Source organism: Lissotriton vulgaris, chromosome 6 (genome assembly GCF_964263255.1).
Source record: "Lissotriton vulgaris chromosome 6, aLisVul1.2, whole genome shotgun sequence".
Classification (NCBI taxonomy): domain Eukaryota; kingdom Metazoa; phylum Chordata; class Amphibia; order Caudata; family Salamandridae; genus Lissotriton; species Lissotriton vulgaris.
In genome coordinates, this window is record NC_141694.1 from 221,694,553 (window position 1) to 221,719,344 (window position 24,792).

Below are 24,792 nucleotides of genomic sequence, written 5' to 3' on the forward strand. Positions count from 1 at the left end.
CACATACTCTAAAGAGGAAAATGGAATTACTTCAAACACGAAAAAAGAAAAAGCATGTCCTTGAAGACACTGCCTGCAGATCGAATCAAAGATTGTGTCTAAAATGGCGAAGGATCGCACTTCAGATAAACATTACATAACAAGCATTTACAATGCAATGGTTTCGCCTTTGGAAAGTTAGAGCTATTGGCATTGTAAATGACAAATTTGTATTTATGTGTTGGTTTTGAAAACAGATAAATAAATGGCATTGTCATTTACATTGCCATTAGCTTAATCTCTCGCAAATGTGAGACCTATTGAACCCTACGGACGAGCTCAGCAGACAGCAATTACTACCACACACACACCCCCAGAGCCCCCCCCCACACACACACACACCCAGAGCTGCGCGACTGTTCGCCAGGCGAAACCTAAAAAGGGAAAAAAAAGAGCGAGAATCTGTGAAGGAAAATTATTTTCAACAATGGGGAAAAGAAGTAAAGGTGAAAAGAAGGAAAGGCTAAAGTGTGGTTCAATGGAAGAGTGAAAGGACAGATGTAATGATGGATGGAAACGTGAAAGGATGGATGAATGAATGGAAAATTAGAACGGTGAAAGCCCAGAGGGATGCATGAAAGAAGTGATGGATTGAAGGGTGAGGTAATCAATGGGTGAACGGATGGATGGATAGATGGGTAAAGGAAAGATAAATGGCCTGGAGTGTGTATGTATGGATAAATGTGTAAATGTGTGAACGGGTAGATGAATGGATGGGTGAGGGGAGGCAGAAAGGCTAGATGGATACATTAAAGAAATGCTAAAGAACGAGTGGGTGAATAGATGAATGCCTATAAGGATGACTGGATGGATAAATTAGTGAGCGAGTGATGTATAGATAGAACTGCGCACCGATAGCTGCATGAAATAGTGAAAGAATGAATAGGTAGATGCACCACAAAGAATGGACGGATAGATGACCGGAAGGATGCCACTGTGAATGGAATTCTTCTGGTGTGGGTCGCATAGCAGGTATAGATCAAAGTGGGAAGTCACTTCGTTCTCTGCCTGCTCCCTTGACTGTTGACCTTGTCTGGGACAATAAACTGAGGGAAGCCGGGCAGGAGGCTGCGGCAGTAATTGCTTGTGCATATTAGTAACACATTCGCGAGGCCCCTGGCATTATTAGAGGAGAGATGGGGGGATACATTTTGCTTCTGTTTAGCTTTTGGGTTTCTCGCTGCTGGGTATTAGTGTGAAGTTTTCGTGCTCAGACTATGCTGAAAAATGCTTGAACTGAAGAACGCGGCGATTTAATTAACATTGAATCCCGGCGCGCATGAATCAACCAAACAGTGTGATCCTCTGCAAAATGCCGTAAGTCTCTGGAGGCCTCCTTGTTTGCCAAAATATTGAGTGCTTAGAAACGAGCTAACCATATTGCAGCTGTGACACACACTGGACGTTTAAGTTTTTTTTATTTAGAGAGAAGTCCCAGTTTTAATGTTGTTAACCACTTTTTAAAACAAACAGATATCAATTCAATATTTACCATGTAAAACCTGCTCTTTAAAAAATAAATGGATCTGTAATCTAACATGAAAAGCGGCAGGTATCATCCGAGTGATAACATCCAAGGGGACAAAGACCCGGTAAGATAAGGTGATGAAAAGAATTAATGCTGTCATTAGTAAAAAAGAGAAATTATAAAGGCATGTAAATAGGATAAAAGCAAACCATCAGTTCAGGTGAAGGAAAGACAAGTGGGGGCATTCCGGTATTACATTTTATTAGTAAACACAGTTTGGCTTTCTTGTGATCCATTGTTATTAATGCTGAAACGATGGTTAGCTACGAGGGAGAACGTAGGCCGTAGGGGATTGTCTCTGAAGCAGCTGACATGAAGGACACCGCCTGCAGCCTGGTGACAGTGGATGGTCCACAGCGCGAGATGGTCGGCGGTGGGCACTCCAGCAGCAAGCGGCACAGGGAAATCTGCAGGTAATGGCCCCACTGTAAGAAAAGGAGGGGTATGGAAGAAGAGCACCTTCTCAGAGTGGTGCCTGAATCTGTATTAAGGGAAGCCTCCACCAGCACCCTCAGCCTGCACATCAGGTTTCCCCATGAGTAGAGGAATTGGAAACTAGCCTGCCTCCCACGCTGTTTCCACAGTCGCGAGAGGCACACAGACACCAACTGAGCCCCCTCGTGCACCTGAAGGGCCTCTGTGGGCAACAACCCTGCACCCAACGTGTAGCTGCCTACGCTCCCGAGGAAACAGCTCATGCCGTCCTTAGGGTCACTGGAACAAGAGCAGAGCAGCGGGTCGGTGGGGGACCTCCTGTAAAGCGAGCAGAGCTGCGGGTCGGTGGGGGACCTCCTGTAAAGCGAGCCTGCTGCCGGTGGCTGCTTTCCCTGAATGTGGGAAGTGCAGGGCTGGTCGAGGTCGCACAAGCATGGGAGGCCCCCGGGTGGCCAGTGATGAAAGAGAGCCTGCCGCCGGGCCAGAGCAGGACTTCGGCAGCGGCCCAGCTGGGAGGCGGCTATGTGGCCTTCCGGCCGAGTGTGAGAACCGGAGGCGGGGCCACCTGTAAGTCTCGGGGGGCACGGTGGCCTGTGAAACAAGCATTGGTGAATTAAAAAAAAATTTAAATGCGGAACACGCACACTATGTGAAAAAAATGGGAGCCGCGCCACGAGCTGCAACATAACAAACTAGTGCTTCAGACGCAGTGCACCTTTTGCTTTTTTTTTAGCTTTCAGTTTTTAAAAACTGAATCTCTAGCAGACGTTTCCAGAACTGCGTTGGGAAGCTTAACAGAGAGACACGTGTACAGTACCACTTTGTTCACAAAAAGTGCTGTGAGCGAACGGGACGTGTGAAAATTAAAAGGGTTGAGTCCACCTGACCTGGCAGCAGGAGGTAACCTCGGAGTCCCAGATGCTGCTGGAAGCTTTCATGCATGGGAGGGGAGCAGCGTCGAGGTCACTGGCTCCCACACTCGCAGAGATCCTTACGTACGGGAAGCGGTGTAAAGTTACACCACGGGCGAAGAAAGATGGGAGGGGAGAAAAGCAACCTTTTCCGTCGTTGCGGAAGCAACTGGTGGGGACGCCAAACACCGCTGCGTGTACACGGGGCAGTTTCTCCGTGTTTGTTTTAGTCAGAAGAGGTGACACGGGCTGTGAGTCGTTGGCAGATGGAGCCCTGATGGCGTTGAGGGGATGGGACCGGCGAGCTGATGTTCAGCCCGTGGAGTGCTACGCAGGCAATGCCCGGGAGCGGCAGCATCTGAGCCTCGGCGCCACGGCTCCTTTCTAGTGCCTAGGCGGCAGCCGTCCCGCCCGGAACCTCTGCAACATGAACAAGGTGAGGAAGTTTTTCCGAGGCAGCGGCAGGGCAAGGAAAACAAGCACTCACCTGGACTTCCTCCGGCCGCAGAATGGCCAAAACAAACGTGGACAAAAAATAAAAATAAACCCCGCCCACGGCTGCGATGACGACATCGCAGAGGCGGAGAGGGATAAAATCTCAGGAACGCCCACGAATCTGGTCCGGCCATGACGGACAGATCTCTGTTCCAATGGCTAGCCTCCATTTATGGAGCTAGCCAATGGAACAGAGGGCGGATCCCAAAGCCACTCTACTGTTCTCATTAGTTTTCACCTGCGTGAAAAGCCTGCGCAGTGCGCAGGCTTTCACTTAGGCGAAACCTAAAAATGATACCCTGTTACAGCATGAATCTCTACAGGTGAATTCACCAATTCTTGATTACGATGAGTTACGCAAGAAAATAAGTGAGATTTTGTTTAAAACAAGAGCATTTACAGTGCAACTGAATACATATATGGCAGACTTAAACTGCTGGCAGCAGTTGGTTTTAAATTTTCCGCCGTATATTATAATGCAGATCCAATCTTTACATTGTCTTGTCTTTAGCCTAGTATAAATGCTTAGTGTGGCTAAAAAGGCTAAACAATACTGGATTGCTACCACTACAAGTCCCCACCACATCATCTAACTAGAAATGCACCAGCATGTCTAAACAGTGAACATCAGATAATCCTTACCTGATCAAAGAGTAGCCTCAGTTGTCGCTCTGACTCTCCAACCCACTTACTGAGACAGTCTGCTCCTTTCCTCATGAAGAAAGCCACTTTTCTGTCTCCTTGGCTGCACTCATTGGCAAGAGCTCTGGCCACCAGGGTTTTACCGGTTCCAGGTGGACCATAAAACAAACAGCCCCTGCACATGTAAATCAAGCATACGTCAGAAGAAGAGTACAACGTTACAGCTATCAAATAATTTGTCTATGAAATATAAAATTATAGCATATGTGCCTGTGTTTGTATATTGTTATAATTGAAATAGATTTTTAGTACAAAATTCTGTGATTCTAGATAAATCATGTGCAACGTAAACTGGTCCTCTGCTTAGGTTTGCGCTATACAAAAGCTGCAAATATAGAAAATAAATGCATCATCTAATAAATCAATAAAATTGTACGCTCCGGGGATTTAGCACTATATTTTCGATATAGTCTAAACTACATTTACTACAGCTTTACTAACCAATTGTAGTAACTAAAGGAATCTTACCCCTGAATATCAAATCCTTGTTCGCGCTGGCATATAGGAAACCTCTTTTGCATTATTGCAAAAGAGACAGGCTTATAAGCCTTATATTTGTACATTATATATTAGTAACTCAAGAGTTCTAGTTTTAATGTGCTAAAACCATGAAATCACAAGCATGGACAAATATTGCTTCATTTGTTAACTCGTCACTCACATCGAGGGGTGAGGCACAGCAAAAAAATGCAGGCAATATGATCAATCCACCAATGCGAAAGGGAAACACAATCAAATGGAGGAAAGCTGCTCGCATCCTCAACACCTTCTGGTCTACAAAAAATGTATAGGGCAGTTGCACTGGAGGTGCCTGCAGTTCACTCACAGGGCATACGCACAATAACAAAGACTGATTTCAGCATCAAGAGCCTTAAGGAGCAGCTGTGCATCGGCTCAAATGTGTCTACATAAGGAATGCAAAGACCAGGTTAAGCTCCCACTGGGATATTACAAATGGTTTTGGAGGTAATGTGTGTCAAACCTTCCATGAAACCCATGGATTCGATCTTTTGAAGAACCAACATTGCATTATGTTAGTAATTCTGTGTTTTCCTTTGTTCCTTACATTGCTATCTGGCTCATTATATGTTTAGTCGTGTACTTCTTGTTTATAATCGAATGTCATATTCATCTTTGTAATGATTTATTTTTCACTGTGTGAAAACAGTATCAAAGTTTTTACAGTTGAATTAACTCCAGTATGATACAGTCCTTCATTATTATATTTTTCATCATGGTGTCATTTTGTTCTGTCATTCTATGTACATTGTTTTCGTTTTCAGAAAAGATTGGGCCTTCTTGTTAATGTTTTTTATCAATAAAATTGAGTGTTTTTTAATTAATATTGGTTTATTGGGTCGTGCAATGTTATTGGTAATTTAAGGTCTAATAATTTTTAGCTGACCAATTTGTTGCCTAGAGATTTTCTGTATTTACAATTGGATGTTCCCTGTCCTAGGAACGTCTATTAGTAACAGGGGGTCCTTATTTTTGCATTATTATAAAAATGAAACCCATCACAACCATTGATCAGGTAAACCTAGAAAAGCAGAAAGGGCCAACAAGTAATCTTTCACTTTGCCAACTAAGGCATTCCTGGGCAGTGAGAAAAGAAACAAAAGAACATCGAAAAGTTTGTCTTGTGAGGGGTGGTCACATCTCAGGAAACAAATTTGTTTCAGCTCAGATGGACTTTGCGGAAGGGCATCTGGCAGCATAGAAAACATTCACCACCTCAGTCACTAATCCAATTCCATTTAGCTCACTGTTCTATTTTCACGAATGCTGATACAGGTTCTAGAGTGTAAGGTATAGTCTTTCTTCCTTTTTATTGTGTTCATCATGTCATTCTGATGTAATGACATTCTGTATGTTAACACGTTCCACTTCTTGCATCCTCGAGGAGAGTGTATCTTCAAACATGTTTATGTTTGAAGATGTGTCTCTTGAGGATGTCCTTGCAGTTTAAGCCACAGCTGTTAATTGATTCATTGGGCTGTTGGTATTTTGAAGAGCCGGTTGCACTCCCGTGTTGATGCTGGAATAAATCTTATTTTGGATTTCACCCGGACCTGTTTATTCTCATTTCTGCTTAACCACCTCTACTTTACATTTGGCGACGGGATTTTGGTAAAAATAAATCATTTCTGGCCTCTTCACTAATTTCTCAGAAGGCTACGCTGCTTCGTAACCACCGTCATCTGGGAATATATTTGTTGCACTGTGCTGATTTTGAAAGGAAACGTGAGCTTTTCACCTTCCTGCTACTTCGGATCTCATACGAGGAGTTTTCAGCAGGATACACATTTAAAAGTTAATCCGTGATTTCAGACGGAACCAAGCAGCCTTCAACTAACGTGAGAGGAGTACGTGGTGACGTCATTGTAAAACGGAGGAAGTCATTTTCTAATACAAATTTCATGAGTTTAACGCGATGCGCACGACTTATTTAAGGAGAAGTAAATATTTCAGTTGAAAGTCGTTGTGTTTGCGCTTAATTGATATTGGGGTTGTTTAAAGATTTCAGAAGAAACTGAATGCCATGTGCAAGTTTTCATTTACATTTCTCGAGTGATGTTCATTCATGGTATTCTGTTTGACAGTATTTCTTGGCACATTTTAAAGACTGTGGAGATTTGAAAGAGTTAAACGGAAATCTTTTAAGAGCTTCAGTTCTTTGATAGATCTTCACAATGGTATGTGCAAGTTTATAATTGTCATTTCACTAGTGATTTTGGAGTTTTTCAACATTTTAAAAGACTGCTTTTATGTAAATTTTAAGAAACATCTCTTTAAAGACATTTGACTGAAACAGCTTCTGGGGCATTTTAAAGGCATTCAGCATTTTAAAGACGTTTAATATTTTAAAGACATTCAGCATTTTAAAGACATTTAAAATTTTAAAGACATTCAGCATTTTTAAAAGACATTTAAAAAAAAATTTTAAGACTACAAAACTCAGTCAAAAGCTAAAAGAAAGGAAGAGTACAAAAGTTGCATATTTACAAACTATATTATTTTCAAGGGAAATTTATTTATTTCTTTATTTACAAAAAAATAAATGGCTAATAATCAACAGGAGATTATTCTGAACAAATTCTTACCTGTTAATGGAAAACCTGTGGAACCGTGGAAAACCTGGTTTAGAAGCTTCGAGAATTATTTAGTGGCAATTGATGCAGAGGAATATGCTCCTAAAAGGAAGCTTGCTATTCTTTATAGTCATTTGGGAAGAGCTGGTAGAGACGTTTACGATAGCTTACCCCTTTCAATTCCACCTTCAGGAAGAGGCGAAGGCTGGAATGTTTACCGCGATGCAGTTCTAAGACTTAATAGGAAATTTTTGGAACTTCAGAATGTCATTCTGGAGCGTTTTAATTTTAGAAAGAGAAAGCAAAACTTGGGGGAAAGCGTAGAAGATTTCATTTCAGTTTTGAGGAACATGTCAGCGGATTGCAACTTTGGGGCTGATTTCGACATTTACATCAGGGATCAATTTGTTTATGGTTGTTGCCATAAAAAAATTCAAGAACGAATCTTAAGTTGCAGGATTCCAACATTGGCTGAGGTGGTTGATATGGCTAAGCGTATCGAAAGGAGCATTGTTTCTTCAAAAAGTATTATGGTTGAAAATGTTTCTCCTGTTAACTTTGTGCAGAATGATGTTTCTGTTAATGCAGTGTCATTTAAGAATAGTTTTAGTAAACCTCATCAGAGAGTTAATAACACATTTTGTTTCAGGTGTGGATCGAGAACACATCTCAGTAACAGTCCCATGTGTAATGCTCTAGGGAAGAAGTGCACGAACTGTCTGAAGTTTGGTCATTTGAATAGTGTGTGCAGGGCCAGGCACGTTAATTCTGTGTCAACGCGTGAGAATGTTGATCAGCATGATCAACATGATGTTTTTTCAGGGTTTGATGTGGTTCCGTTAGAATCTGATATGCAACATGTTAATATTAACACCTTAGAATTACCTTCAGTTTCAAATGAGTCTCTTCAGGGAGAAATTGTTCAACTATAGAAACTTTAGTTTCTTTGGCGGTGTTTGAGAAGCCTAAGGGTTTAAGTTGGACCACATACTTTGTCTTATTGGGTTTTCCATAAAAAAAAAATTTATGTAAAGGTTTGGCAAGAACTTTTCATTGTAAGTTATATTTTGATGTATGGAGATTAAGGGATCCCACCTATTTCTTTCCACATAGCATCTGTGGGATGGGTGCATGAAGTTTACTTGGGCTTTGGTAGGCTTTAAGTGCTTTATTTCTTCTGATTCTCTTCATATTATTATTTTTTATTTATGAATGATTATGTAGACTTCAAAATGTCCGTTTTTTATTGAAAAGAAGGGGTGGTGGTGTAAAGGGTTTCTCATGGTTATAGCTAAAATAATTCTTTGTTATTAATCTGATTCTCCCATGATGTATGTTCACATTTTTCTTTAGTTACACTTGATGTTTATCTTTGGTTTTTTCTTCCTTATTTCTCCTTTCATCACGCCTTCTGCTATGTTGCAGTATAGTGAAATGTATGAATTTATTAGGTCACATTGGAAAAGTTCTATGCTCTCAAAGTTCAAGGATTGTATGTGTCTTGCTTTAATTTATTGTTTAAAGTTTTGTTTATATAGGAGGGGAGATGATGTAAGGTATAGTCTTTCTTCCTTTTTATTGTGTTCATGATGTCATACTGATGTAATGACATTCTGTATGTTAACACGTTCCACTTCTAGCATCCTCGAGGAGAGTGTATCTTCAAACATGTTTATGTTTTAAGATGTGTCTCTCGAGGATGTCCTTGCAGTTTAAGCCACAGCTGTTAATTGATTCATTGGGCTGTTGGTATTTTGAAGAGCCGGTTGCACTCCCGTGTTGATGCTGGAATAAATCTTAATTTGGATTTCACCCGGACCTGTTTATTCTCATTTCTGCTTAACCACCTCTACTTTACATAGAGATTCTATGTCAGGACCGGAGGCTTCAGATTATGCCATACTTTCTTTACTTTATTTTCCATAGCAGCCATTTAGAAACTGGATAACCACACCACATTTCCCAAACACCCTCAGGAAAATGATGGTCAAAAGAAACAAACAAGGGACAACATATCCTCAAGTCCATGGACCAATCACGGCATTCTATGCCTCATATAGTCCCTCTTCAAGCCACTGCCCACCCTCTCCCTTTGCTGCTCGCAGCCCTAAAATAAGTCTCTTCTGTTTTTATCTCATAAATTAGCCTGCTTGTGGTAACAGTTTTTTAATGCTGTCGTAGTGCCACTTTTGGGTGCCCGCGGTCGCGCGTAATTGTTTCCATTATATTGCCTTGTTTTCACTGTATTGTGAAGTATTTATGCAGTAATTGTAATAATGACTGCTTTACAGGAATTCTTCAGGAGAATGTTTATTTAACAAGCAGGTACACAGGTTGCATCCAGATATAATGAATTCTAACTGGTAACTGACACTGACAACCTAGAATACAAAGATGTCATATGGGACATGTGTGCTAGTAACCTAGATACCATATTACTAAGCTACCACATCCCCCTCCTTTATATAACGATAATAAAGAATATCAATAAAGTATAATATGAAAAGAACAACTTGAATATAACTATGTAAAACCAGGAAGTAATAAAGAAAATATTACATACTAATAGAAAAAACAATAAGCAAGAAAACTAAAGACAATACACAGTAAGAAAATTTTATTGCACATACTAGAAGACAAAGTAGTAAGCAACTATAATATATCATCCTCTCTCTTTGCAAATGCAGATCACGTAACAAAACTCCTGTACCTGACTGGTACATTAATTACTCGTCCAATGAGAGTTGTTTGTACAGTGATCTCATAAAATTGAGAATTATCCTGAACCAGGGTTGAAGAAACATTGGAATTAGAACTTGGAGAAGGTTTTCCCAAGGTAGAAGCAACACTGTTCTCTGTGTTCTCCGTGGCAGAATGCATTTGGTAATTTCACCTTGACCCAATCACCAACTAACTTAAACTCATTGGTATTATGCATTTTATCAAACTGTGTTTTGCCTGAATCCTGCATTTTCCTTATGTTAGATATAACTAAAGCTGGTGACCATTTACTGTGAATTCTCTTCACATTCCATGCTACATCATCCTTGCAGAATGGTTCTCGTCCTCTCAAGATGTCTTAAGAGATTTGTCAGAATTAAAACAAATAACACAGTCTCTGACAACATTTTCAGTGTCTTTATCTAAGCCAGGCCACCAATACAGCATTTTGATCCTAGACTTCAATTTAGAAATCCCCAAATGTCCTTTGTGGCTGATTTTCTTTATTCTCATCCTCAAGGTGGTGGGCACTAGAATTCTTTCGCCTCTGCAAATGTATCCATTATCATCAATAGACAATTCATCTTGGATCTCCCACATAGCCTTTAGATCTCCGTGTAAATTGTTCTGGTTAGGCCAGACATTAGAGATGAAGTCGGTGACTTTCGATAAACCAATGTCTTTTGAAAAACCATCATCCCATTCTTCTTTGGATACAGTATTGGTGTCATCAAGTACAATAGCTACACTAAAATTTTCAGATTCCACGTTTGTATCAGAATCTAGAGGAATTGGATACCTGTTTAAGTAGTCAGCAACATGATTATACTTTCAAGGAAGATACTCAACATCGTAGTTATAATCTAATAATTTCAAACTCATTTTTGAAATCCGAGGAGTAGCTTTGAGTATGCCTTCTGACGTCAAAACTTTAAGCAGAGGTTTGTGGTCGATGCGAAGAGTAAATCTAGTGCCCCAAACTAATTGTCTAAAGTTGGAAGCGGCCCAGACCTTAGCAAGCATCTCTTTCTCTTTTACAGAATATTTTACCTCTGAAGGAGATAGTGAAGCGAAGGCAATCGTCTCCTTATCATCCCCATTAATCTGTGATAGAACAGCGCCCAAACCTATCATTAGCATCAGTTGTAATGATGCTGTGTGCTAAACAGTCAAAAGCTTGAAGAGGAAGGGCACGTGCTAGATCTGTTTTAATCCCTTGGAAGTCTTGTTCAATATTGTCATTCCATGAAAATTCACTCTTGACTTTTAATAATTGTCTTAGATTAAAGGTCTTGGTAGCAAAACTACTGATACATTTTGAGTAAAATTCGGTCAATCCAAGGAAAGATTTTATCCCATACTTGTCGCCATTGTAATAATGACTGCTTTACAGGAATTCTTCAGGAGAATGTTTCTTCAACAAGCAGGTACACAGGATGCATCCACATATAATGAATCCTAACTAGCAACTGGCTCACTGACAACCTAGAATACAAAGATGTCATATAGAACATGTGTGCTAGTAACCTAGATACCATATTACTAAGATACCACAGTAATTATGCATTGTGTCTGAATTGCTGGCGCACTACCCGGTTACCTGCAAGGGTGTGTTGGTTTCCATCCCTTACACGTAGTGACCCAGCTCTGCGCGCTGTGTTTTTCTTTCTGGTGCTTGTGCTCTGGTTGCTGCCGGTCTGCCCGGCTTCGGATTGTGCGTCTGCTTTGGGGCCACCACGACGTCGCGTCTCGTTGTCCTGCTGCGGGGTGCGGTCCGCCCTTCGACCGCAAGAGGGCGCTGTGGGACCCGCTTCGCACGTTTCTCCGTCTCATTTGCATTGAGCTTAGAGTTTGGAAATATGGACAGTTGGTTTTCCTCAAGCCGCACCCGTTGCCTTTGCCCCGCTGCCCTGTAAAGTTACGCCCTGTTTAGGGTCTGTAAATCAATCAGCTGGCTTTTATTGACGCTCGGGCTGTAGTCCTGAGTTGGAGTGTGTGTTGCCTTGTTATTGCCCACCTTTGGGTGTAATTTGCATGCCAGCAGCAGGTTAAAGTCAGACCTGCAGGGACACGCTCCAGGGGGTTATGCCTGCTACATTTATTGTAGTGCAGGGTGGTGTCCCTGAGGGGTAATTTTGCCCTCTGTAGTTTGTTTAATTAGGGTTCTGCCGAGGTAAATGTTGCTGGTCCCCCAGCACCTGGCACGCAGTCTCTCTGTCTGTGGAGGCACTGTTGCCGATAAGAGCTTCTTCTAAGCCAATTATCATTGTCTTAGGACGTTTGAGCATGTCTCAGCAGGCCGACATGCAGTGGGAGGAGGTCTGCGACGCAGTAGATGCGTCCATCTACCGGGCAGTTGAGGAGGTTATGGCTCCTATGGAGGACCGTCTGTCTCAGAAGCTCGAGCAGTTCTGTGCTCGGTGGGGCCCACCAGTGCCCCCCCTTCTGCTCCCCAGGGTGCGCAATGGGGTGACCCTATCCCGGCCAAACGTCCCAGAGCGGGCCAGGACGCTTTTGAGCATTTGCGCGAAGCATTCTTGGCGCGAAACCAATCCCAGGCCATTCCGTTGGATAGCACACCTTCCCCAGCCGATACTAACCCTGTTAGCCCGTCACATGGGGAGGCCACCCAGGCCGACACGGACGAGGTGCTTGGACCCTCTAGGCCATGGCTTCCGGCATTCAGTGCGGAGCCTACAGAGCCTCAAAGGGACGGTAGTACTTCGGACATGTTAGACCCTGAACTCCTTATGCATCTTAGATTCTCAGAATGAACTCCTTCCGCGAAGGCTGCACACTACGTGGCTGAGAGAATTAGGACCCCCATGGGGAAAGACACCCATAGCCGTCTTGGGTTGCAGTGTCCACGTTCTTCTTTGGATGGAAAAGTTGCGCAGACCCCCGAGTTAGACCCTAGAATGGCATATTTTCTAGCAAAATTTACCAAGGACCCCAAGAAAGGGATAGACATATCTTGGAGGGCGTGCCAAGACAAATTACTGGACGCCCTTGGGCCACTCACCATGATTTTAGATATGGCGGAAGACGTCAAAACGTCTGGCGCCCTTATTTCCCCAGAGGCGTGTTATGACCGGATTCTCAAACCAGATAGGACCAGCTCCTCAGATCACCACCAACCCGGCCAAAACGTAACCACCTCCCTTCTCAGGACCCATCTATCCAGGCACCTGGGTACCTACCTGAGGATGGGGAACTTGCAATATACAAGCTCATATCATCAGAAACACCACTAAATCTATAGGGATTACTAGGAATACTCACTGATTACTAAGGAGGTCCATGCCCTACACCACACTCATACCTCATAGTCTCGCGACCACATGGGTCCAGACTAATCTACCCTGGGGCAGTTCTGATTATTTACCATTACACACTGACCACAGTCAGTGCTCGCTCAGCACCTCCGCAATCCTGCATGCCTACACACTGGTCTGCAGCCCTAGTGCTCTCTCCCTCACAGCCTGGTCCACAATCCGGCGAACCTCCACACCAGGATCACCCCTGGTGCTCTCTTACTCACAGCCCGGTCCACAATCCGGAGGACCTACACATCAGGCTTCCACCTGATGCTCTCTTTAACGCCGCTTACCAACGACGATCACTTTCCTATGAATACCTTCAGCTCTCTCTCTCTATGTTGGGAAGTTTCTCTCACTATTCACTAGAGGTTCACTACTACAATAATATTATGGAATGGCCGAATTACTTAGTGTATAACCTATTCTTTAGCCCAAGGGCTCCTCTCTCTCCCTAATTATTCAGTGGCTACTTACCTGATCAGGGGCAGCATCTGTTCTGGCTGTAACACCTGACTAGAAGGAAAGGTTACCTGCGCTTTAAGAACAAGAGACACACACTGTATGCAAAAGTTATTCCCTGATTTAAGCGCTCCTACTCCCTTTTGATCCATCAGTTGCTATATATATAGCAACTGGTTAGAAGAAAGGTTAGCTCTATCATAAGAACAACACATGCACACTGGTTCACTAAGAACTGGGGTATCTTTATTACAATAACAATAAAAATGGGAATAAACACATACACAGATCTGCGGGGTCTCTGTAACTAACAGGAACTGTAACACACCGCTGAAAGAAAAAGGATTAGACATACAATAGCCTAGGGAATAAAGACAAGATTAAGGTGTAAGTGTAAAGCAAACTAATTCAGACTACCTCACCTATTAGAAGGAATGTTTCTCTCTCTCTCTGGTGGGATCAGGGCTCTCTCTCTCTCTCTCTCCCTTCGTCACCACAGCTTCACTCCTCTGGCTCAACTGCTTCAGCTGGCAGCTTCAACTCCTCCATCTGCTTTAATGCATTCTGATAAACTGGCAGCCCCAGCTGATAGTTCCAACTTTGTTCATATGACTGCTCTCTCCAGCTTCAGCAATTATCTGCCTTCTCTCTTCATTCCAGAAAACCAATTGAACTGAACTATACTCTTCAGCTCCAGCAAACATTCTACTCTTCACTCTTCAAGAACCAAACTGACCACTCCTCCTCTCCTGTAATTCTCTAATATGGAATCCTCTCCCCTCATGGAAATTTCCAACAGAGGGCTGCCTCCCACCGAATTCCTGTCCTTGCTCCAGAACTCTCCGCGCAACCGCAGTGGCCATCTGCATGTTACGTCTGGGCCCAAGAGACAAACACATTCTTCCGATAAGAACCAGTCCTGGCTGGTTTTCCCCTAGCAGACAACAGGCTTAACTATAAACATTACCTTTACCCTTCAAGCATCTCAGCTCTGCAGGGATAGAAAGCAAAATGGAGTCTCTCTAGTTCTGGGCCTTGTAGGCCTGAGAAGGATGAAATAACCCTTAGCTGTCAGAGTACCTACACAAACCATACCAATATGTAATATAAAGTCAGGACCACAGGATCCACCCTCCACTATAGGCAGGATAATGAAAGGACACATAATTATGTCAAAGGCAATAGATGGATTAGAGTCAAGAATAAGGGATCTATCATCATATAAAGCAGCTATCCTCTTCTAGGTCTGGAAGAAAGGGCTTAAAAGGACCAACACAAGGTAAGAATACAGATTATAGATGTTAGCAAGCTTAAAGTCTTCATCACTCCGAAATAGAGCCAAAAACCATGTCAGAACAAGGTCCTCTCTGGATGGGCTCAACGTGCTGTGGTCTTCCTCTGCAACGCTAATTGCGTGCTCTCAACAGAGCAGAGGAGATCCTTCCTAAACAAAGTTGATCGGGAAATTGGGAACCTGGCTGACTCCGAGGCAGGGGCAGTGGCCCAGGGAGGTCTGTTTGGGTAGCCCTTTATTAAAGAGTTGGGCAAATTCGAGAATACCTTCACATCGGTGAACAAAGCCCAATCATCCATAAAAAAAGGTTTTCTCCTCCTGAGTTTTCCGTGGGGCCAGTCGAGGCAGGGGCTGATCGACCGGCCAGGCCCCCCAGAACTCCAGGGAGAAAGGCTCCAGGCAAGGGAACTACCAAAACCAATAGAGGTACAATAATTTCTACCCTTCCGTGGACCATGTCCCAGAGGTCGTGGCTTCAGAGGAGGGGACAACTCCTCTACCGCCGGTAAGTGTTTCTTCAGAGTCTCTGGTGTGTGTGGGCGGCCGTCTGGCCGGTTTTGTGGGAGACTATCACGTCAGATGCTTGGGTGTTAGACGGTCCAAGGATTTCAAATAGAGTTTTGCGGCGACCCCAAGCAGTTGTTCCATCCCGACCTATCCAATTCTCCCGTCAAGAAGAGGCATTGATAGACGCAGGAGTATCCACGCTTTTAGACAAAGGGGCCATATGTTGCACCGTCTTGCATCCACAGGCTTTTCCAAGCAATATGTTTTTGGTGGACAAGACAGATGGGGGCCAGCGCCTGTTGTTGAACCTCTGCGAATTCAACGAGTGGCTCGTTTAACGCCACTTCAAAATGGAGGGCATTCATATCTTGAGGGATGTGCTACAGCCCGCGGATTGAATGGTTTGCCTAGATTTAAAAGATGCCGACTTGGCCACTCCAATTTCTCCGGCTCACAGAAAGTTTCTTCAGTTTCTCTGGAGGCACTAGGTGTACCAGTTCACATTTCTTCCTTTCAGGCTGTCCTCCGCTCCTTTGTGCTTCACGAAGGTGCTCAGGCCTGTCGTGGAATACCTACGAGCAAGAGGAACTCGTCTCTTCGTGTACCTGGTCTACATACTTCTTTTGGCCCAGGATCCGAGTTTGTTTCGGGAGCAGTTGCAGCACGCAGTCACTTTATTGGACAGTCTCGGGTTTGGAATAAACGCCAAAAAATATCTTTGTTAGTCCCAGCTCAAAAAGTCACGATCCTAGGCTTTGTGATAAATTTAATCGGTGCTACCCTCAGCCTTCCAGCACGGAAGTTGGCCAAAATTCAGCGCAAGTTGCAACGTATTCTGACCAAGCAAAGGGTTCCCCTTTGGCACATTGCCCGCGTGGTGGGGCTTTTGTCAGCTTCCATCCAGCCGATTTTCCCAGGTCCGCTACACTACAGGGCCTTGCAGCGCCTCAAAGCTCAGCATTTGCGAAAGGGTTGTTCCTACTCCCATCCGGTTTCCCTTTCAGACGAGGCACGCAAAGAGATTCTTTGGTGGCTTTCTTACATGGAAGCCTGGAATGGGAGGGTGATTTTCAGTTGTGCGCCAGACCTGGTTATCGAGTCAGATACCCAGCAGGTCCTGGTGTGGAGATTTCTCCACAGGAGGGTCTTGGTCTCCACAGGAGCAGACACTGCACGTCAACTGTCTGGAGCTCCTGGCAGGCTCCTTTGCAATGAGGTGTTGGTCCAAGTAGCGAGTCCAATCGTGCCTCCTGTTAAAGATGGACAATATATTGGCTGTCCGTTACATCAACCATCTGAGGGGCACCCGCTCCAAGGTGCTGTGGGATCTAGCAACAACCCTCTGGCAATTTTGCCTAGACCATCACATTTCAGTGACAGCAGAATACCTCCCAGGATGGGAGAATCAGGTGGCGGACTGACATTCTACCAACTTCAAAGATTCCAGTCTCTGGAAGTTACATCCGGATGTTTTTCTCTGATACAGGAATGTTGGGGTCCTTTTTCAGTGGATCTTTTTGCCTCCAGACTGGATCATAAGGTTCCTCTGTTTTTCAGTTGGCAACCAGATCTGTTAGCTGTAGCTACGGATGCTTTCCTACAAGATTGGATGCAGGAACAGGCCTATGCGTTCCTGCCCTTCGCAATGATCATTCGGGTTTCGGCTCAGATCAAGCGACGGAAAGCGAACTTGGTTCTCGTCACGCCCATTAGGAGGTCGCAAGTATGGTTTCCAGTTCATCTGGATCCTTCTTGGGATTTTCCAATCCGACTCCCCCATTTTCCAGAGCTGCTTCTCAACCTGGATCAAGTTCCCCATCAGATGGTGCTCAGCGGGGTCCTCCGGCTCATGGCGTGGAAGATTATAGGAGTAGATGGTCTCTTCCTAGTCTTTCGGACTTCGCTGAACGCTTCTTCTCCAAGGCCAGGGCGGACAGCACCATCAAAAGATATAGATCTGCCTGGCAACAATGGTGACGTTGGTGTGTGTGACGGAGTTGTGATCCTGTGGGCGCAAAGTTAGTTTACGTTCTGAATTTCCTTGCGAGTTTGGCCCAACAAGGTTTGGTCTACCGTTGGGTGAACACCTTTCTCTCCGCTATTTCGGCGGGGTATGTTCCAATTCAGGATAAACCGGCGGGGAAACACCCTTTTGTGTGTCTATTTTTTGCGGGGCACGTTTGTCGCTTCCGCCAGAGCCGCGCTATTCCGAGTTGTGGGATGTGAATAGGGCGCTCAACTCATGGCAACCCAACGAATATTTGTCAAGGAAAGAATTGACTTCTAAGTTGGTGATGCTTCTTTGCCTAATCTTCAGCAGGAGTGCTTCCGATGTACGAGCCCTAGACATCACGGGCAGAGTTTTTTCTCATTTGGGAGTGTTTTTTAAGATCCGGCGTCGGACTAAGTGTCATAGTAGAATAACAGAATATCAAGCATTACCAGACTCCTGCAAGCTGGGTGTGGTTCACTGCTTAAAAGCTTATGAGGAAGTGTCTCTGGAGCTGGGACCTACGGGAGAGAGGCAGCTTTTGATTGCTCTCAGAAAACCACACAGGGCGGTTTCCTCCCCAACGATCGCACGATGGGCGAGTTGGGTCATGCAAGATGCGGGCATTAGCCTGAAACAATTTGGAGAACATTCGGCAACGGTAGCAATGGCCTCCAAGGATTTCACGTTGGGAGCAAGGTTAGAGGACATCATGAACATGCGGACTGGTCCTCCGATTCAACTTTTAAGAGGTTTAATTTCAAGCCCATTATTGACATGGCACATTTGGTGGAAAGGAATCTTTAAACTAGCATAATCCGAAGCCTCTGGTCATGACATAGAATAAAAAATATCATAGCTATCATAGCGGAAAGTTTCAATTCTATTACGGGCTCTGAGGCGAGGATTATCCCACCCTTGGACGTCTTGTCTGGATCGCCCGCCCGTTAGGAGTAAGTACAATTTTAACTTCTAATTGTCTTGCTGGATCTCCAATACAAAAAATTGGTTTAGTAAGTTGAGTTATGATCGATGGTTCTTGTCTCTCTCAGAATGTTACTGTTTCAAATGCATGGTCTTGCTGTACCTTTGTGCCTTGGTATTTACCTAGGATTTGTTTTAGCCATTTGTTTCCTAGCCCTAAAACTGTTCTTTTGGTTCCAGGAGGTGATTCCGGGAAACAGGAAGGTTAACACGAGAAGAACGGCATGACTCGCGCATCGAAAGAGGTTGGGCAGTGGCTGGATGAGGGAATATATGAGGCATACAACTCCGTGATTAGTCCTCTGACTTAGGGATATGTTGTTCCTGGTTTATTTCTTTTGACCATCTTTTGCCCAAGGGTCTTTGGGAAATGTGGTCTGGTTATCAAGTTTCTAAATGGCTGCTATGGAAAATAAAGCAAAGAAAGTATAGCATAATCCTTGCCTCCGAGTCCTTAATAGAATTGAAACTTTGTTACGATGTCTAGGAAATTTTTAATTCATATGCAGGATCCTGCCCTGCTGCGGAAACATGCTTTTCCATAGTTTTTTTTACCACTTTCTCCTTCCTTTCCCCGTTTTTAATGCTTTCTACTGCTTCTACCTCAGTTTTAACTGCTTTCTCCTTCCTCTCCCTTATTTTTCTGAGTGCTTCTCCTGCTTTTTCTTTGTTTTACTGATTTTTTCTTCCTTTCCCCAATTTTTGTGAGTGCTTTCTCAAGATTTTCCCTTATGAGGTCTCGCCTGAGCCAGCGCGCATGAGCTACCCTGCGAGGATGTAATAAGGGCTTTAGACTGGTAACACATACTTGTGCTTTTTTTTTAAGTCCCGCTATTGGCCTTTGTGTGCGCTTTTCTAAGAAAGACAACACACAATTGGCCCAAGGCAGATGCATGTCCCACCTTCCCTGCCCCCTGGCCTAGGGTGCTAGAGAGAGAGCAGCAGCGTGGCTAGATGCCAACAGCATACCTCGCATTCCAGGCAGTGCGTGCACACCACGCTTGTGTAAAATGCCTTGGTAACCTTGGAGTTTCATCACTTTTTCAATAAAGTCCTCTACAATTTTGTTTTAATGTACATTTGTGGTACTTTATCCATCTTCATCAGGAAAAACCTTTATCGTATGTGCTATTTTCTACCACAATGACCTCGCAGCGCAATCCATGTTCCCTGGTTTATAATTAGAGTGTGTGAAGCCGCTAGGAGTGCATCTTTTTCTGGAAATGGGCCTGCTCGGGAAATCCTAATTACTACAGGATTAGAGACGTGAGGTATACAGCACCAAAGCATGTACAATCAGCCTGTAACTGCAGCAGCCTGGGCTCGTTCATTACAGAGACAGAAGGGATCCCCCGAGCAAAATCTGGCGATCGGGTGAAGAACACAGGCACCCGAGAACTCTAATAACTTCAGACGGATATTGATTCGGGCATACTTAGCATGCTCGGATCAACATGTTGGGCCACATGCTGTACTGCACATCAGTGTGCAAATCTAAACCTAAGAGTACACGTGTAATGTTGTGCTAGCTGCGCTGCACGCAACAATCCTTGCTGTTCATGTGCCCCAAACTCCTAAGAGTGCACTTGCACTCTGAACTTCTCTCCCTTTCATAAATAGGTACCCAAACACCTCCCACTGTTAATGTACCGAAACTACTCACAAAGTAGGCACAGGTGCTCTCGTTCTCTCCCTGTCTGCACACGAGGATATGGTGTAACAGCAAGAGCTGCTGAAGTCTTGGAGGTTCCAGTATTGGCGTTGGCTCAACAACCTGTGATTCTGGGCAAATCATGTAATCTCCCCGAGCCTACCAGAAATGAATGCGTCCATCTGGAATGCAACTGGGGCTCATGTAAAGCGCTCCAATACCCCGCCATATAAAATGGCACAAATAAATGTAAACACTCTCCTAACAGACACTGTGTGTTGTCGACGATCCTCAGATGCCCTTTTGGCTCAAGACCGTCATGTAGGAAGAATAATATCTCCATGATCCCTGCCCATGCACCTCAAGCTCCTTGCACACTCCTTGTATCTTGTGCTTCTTCCTACCCAATATGGACATACCACCCAAGTGCCTCACACTATCTGCCCCTGTATCTAATCTAACAATGCATGTCCATGCACCCCAATCTCCTTGCACCCCTAGTTCCAAACATACTATGGATATGAACATGTACCCGATCCCTTCACACTGTGTACCCCAAGCTTCCATTCTGTACACTCATATGCTCTTAGCTTCTCTGTCTGTCCTTGTGCACTGAGTTGCTTACAGTTCATCAGGATCCTTACACTGTCCCTCTTATGCCCCAAGCTTCTCACGCCGCATGTCCTAGTTACTAACAATATTCAATTGGTCCCTGGTATTAATTGATGCTAGCCATCACCATGGTAGCAGACTCTTTGTGGACAATAGGGATTTGTTACCATGGTATTGATCGGTACCTGGAGCAACATGCCTTGTTTGGATCCCTTCTAAGTTTCGGGCGCTGCTGATTCAGAGTGGCAGGTTGGTATCATACGAACTCCCGGTGTTTGGTAATATTAACTGGCCCCATGAAGAAGGAAGACATTTACCTTGTGACTTCATTGGAGTTCTGAGCACCATCCCAGAATGCGACTCGAGGTCCAAAGCATGCTGTTGCTGTGGCTAGAAGGGTCAGGTTTAGATTGTGGCTTGAAAGGTCAGGTTTAGATTGTGTTCCGAGAACCTGCCTTTTTTGGCTCATGTATTCAAGGCTAAGCTGCTGCAGATACTGCTGAGGGGTGAGTGTGCCAAAGACTACAGTATGATGTGTTGCTGCTGCTGCCCAGCCCAATGCCAGGACCATCACTGATAAGGATGGGGGGCTTCCAAACTTCTCTCAATGTCTACCTGCGAGTGGTAAGCAATGGAATAGCTCCAAAAGCCTAAAGGGACTAATGCTTTGGAAGCAGGAGTCCCCAAAGGTGTGTTCCCTTCGCCTCAGAGCACTTCTACTATGACCTGCAAAAGCATGTGTGGCCTTCTAGCATTCTGGTGGTGTGCTGTGATGCTACTTCCACTTGACGACTACATGTGTGCTCTTTTACTCAGGATCTCCAAAGTCAGAGACATATTTATGCAAGCTGCATCTGCATCTCATGCTTCACAGCATCAACCGACCTCGTGGAGCGGTCTCCAACTGTGGGTGGCGGGACAGTAAAGCTGTGGCACCTCCTATGCCCATCACAACTGCAAGGCTGAAAGAGCTGAATGCTTCCTTCAAATGTTAATGTAACAACTTCCTTGCACACACCAGGCACCACTCCTAAGTCACATGCTGTATCTACGGATCCCCACATTGTTCTCTCTGCCATTAATAAACCATCTTGGGGATCCGTATACATAGGCGTCAGATTATCCATGTATTGTATTCAAGTACATGCATAAGATTAGTGTTTGATTCCACCTTTTTTTCATTCCATATGTACACATTAGCAGCCACTTGTATGCGACTACTGAGACTCACATAGAAAACTCTACCCTTGCTTTCGTCCTCTTCAAAGTTAAAAAAGTTAATAGGGCACTGATTTTATCCTGATTAGACAACCACAACAACTCCTTACTCTTGGGTCTACCAAAACAGACTACTCAAAAGCTGCAGGAACTCCAGAACTTAGCAAAAACATCAGTGCGGGGACTGAGCAGGAGAATATCAGTCTAAGATCATTTACAAACACTCCGGCGACTTCTATTTTGCAATAGATGCCTCTGTAAGGCTCTCGGTTTATGCCACAATGCGATTTATAGTCTGAGAAAGAACCATATGACCCCTCTGCTTACTAGTTGCACCCAGCTTAGGCATTAAGATCGGCATCACAGTGTCAGCTTGTCATTCCCAATTTTAAAACTTTGAAAGGAGGGTAGATACTTTCTGTAATCAGCCTGAAGGCATGGAATATGATGTCAGAGCCCAGAGCTCAAGCAAGTCTCCCTAGTTTAAACAAGCATTTGCAATGCAATAGGTCTCGCAATTGCGAGATTTTGACCCATAGGCATTGTAAATGACAATGCCTTTTATATATGTGTTTATAAAACCTGCAACAATAAAAGGCATTGTTATTTACAATACCAACAGGTCAAATTTTCTAAAATGCGAGACCTATTGCATTGCAAATGCCTGTTTATTACTGCTTTCTACTTCCTCGCCTGTGTTGGAGTGCTTTCTACTGCTCTTCTCTCGTTTTTTACTGCTTTCTCTTTCCTCCCCCATTCTTCCATTCTTCTGAGTGCTTTTTCCTCTTTTTTTATTGCTTTCTCCTTTTCCCCACTTTTGTCTGAGTGTTTTCTCCGTTTTTTATCTTTTTTTACTGCTTTTTCCTTCCTCTCACCCATTTCTTCGAAGTTCTTTCTCTTGTTTTGCCTTGTTTTTGTTTTACTTCTTTCTCCTTCCGTCCCCTCCATTTTTCTGAGTGCTTTCTCCTGCATTTGCCTGGTTTTTTACTGCTTTCTCTGTCCTTTCCCCTTGTTTTTAGGAGTGCTTTCTCCTACTTTTGCTTTTATTTTTAAGGCTGTCTCCATCCTTTAACCTGTTTTTCTGAGTGCTTTCTCTTGCTTTTGCCTTGTTTTTTACTGCTTTCCCTCTCTCCTGCTTTTGCCTCATTTTTTCCCCTTCCTTTCCCCCCATTTTTCTGAGTGCTTTTTCCTGCTTCGCCTAGTTTTCAACAGCTTTCTCCTTCTCTCCTATTTTAGGTCTCGCCTAGCGAACGCAGCGCAGCTGATTCGCCTTGGCGAGCCTCTATTGTTGTCGCTTTTGTTTGCGAAGGGAGACAAACAATGTGTGCGCCCGGAGAGGCGATGTGCACGCACATGGCGTCTCCTCTCTGGCGTCTCCTTTGTACTGATAGGAGCTTTCACACACTCCCAAAGAGCGCTTGATTTATTAGCTTGTTTGTTCAGCAGTAAAGCTTTAGCAGATTGTTTAACTGCAGTTCTAAATATAGCCACTAGATGCCAGTATGAGCACACGACTAGTTGTATAATGTCCCGGTTTTTTGTTTTAAAATTCTGGTCACCCGAGTACCCCAGGAAACGTTCCCAGTTACTTTCGGCCTATACTGCTGGGCTTCTCAGCTCCCACTAACTCCCCCTGAATGAATAACCAATAATGTCAGAGTTCACTGATCATCTCATTCCTCTTCGTGCAGGAACTTTAGGGTTTGTCCAGTCCGGGCATCCCCCGTCAATCCTTGCAGAGTAGAGTCCACTCAGTGCGGTTAAAGTAGGGCTGATCAGTGACTTGTAATTCTGACAGCTAATACTACTACGGAAGAGGTACCATATCCTTCATTGGCTTCTGGCACAAGGGAGACTCCGTTTGAAAGGCCTCTTTTAAATGCACTGCGTGGGTCATCCCCTTGTTACCTGTGTAACAAACCCTCCCCATGTTCCTGTGAGAAGTGTGCGGGCGGCTGACCACTCCTCACACCTCTTACAAAGGGCAGTTTACGTGATTATAGAGGCCCTCTTCTGGAATACTCTTACATATCTTACTGGTCTGGGATTTTCTTTCCTTCAAACAAAAACGTAAGTCATCCCTCTTCTGGCCTCAGTCAACCTTCACTTCATACATCTGCTCGCAGAGATAAAGTTGTATTCACCTTTGTTTGCATTTCCTTCGGTTGGTACTTAACAGTGACAGGACTCCTGGTGTGCTGGTGGTAACACCATTCTCTGAGTGACGAGCAGTGCCATGGGCCCTTGGTCACCTGGTACACTCTCGCGGGGAGCCCCAAGATGCCCAGCTACCCAGGCACAGAGATAAATATTTTTATCTTGAACTGCGTGGCTTTCCACCCAGCTTTGAAAACACTAAAAATAGAGCTTGAAAGAAGCTCGCTGAAAATGCGCCACACACATCTTCGCGGTCAGACATCTCTCCACGGAGGGTATCAGGGCTGATTATCTAATCTCTGACACAGGCCCTGAACACGGGGCCCGGAACGGAGGAATTCCACTGATAAGAGCAGCTACTTGGAGGAAGGGGCTAAGGAGCGATGGAGGGGACTGGGAGTTTCTTTCGTGAACCCCTGGATGGTCTCTCTCTTGGTTAGGAAGAGTCTACTCCAGATTCATTTGAGGGGTCTGAGAAGGCTCAGGAGTCTGGGCCTAGTAGGTTGTAATCTTTTTTCCTACCCCAGAACATCACCACCCCTCCCTGTGAGCATGGCAAGGAGCACTGATTAGGGTAGGTGTCTGATGGTTGTAGGCGCCCGAGAGCGCTCACGAAAGAAAGGCACATGGTTGAGGTGCATTAGAGCTAAGTTGGTCGGGGGTGCTGGAGTAGAGAT

General features: G+C 44.4%; 1 protein-coding gene across 3 annotated transcripts in view; it reads right to left on the reverse strand.

The window, feature by feature from the left end:
• Window positions 1-24,792, reverse strand: part of ATAD2B (ATPase family AAA domain containing 2B) — a 945,800-nt gene that overhangs the window by 617,354 nt on the left and 303,654 nt on the right. For all 3 annotated transcript variants that reach the window (XM_086926259.1, XM_086926261.1, XM_086926260.1), the window contains exon 12: window positions 4,051-4,225. In XM_086926259.1, the coding sequence (XP_086782385.1) occupies window positions 4,051-4,225 (175 nt within the window). The remainder of the gene's footprint in view (window positions 1-4,050; window positions 4,226-24,792) is intronic.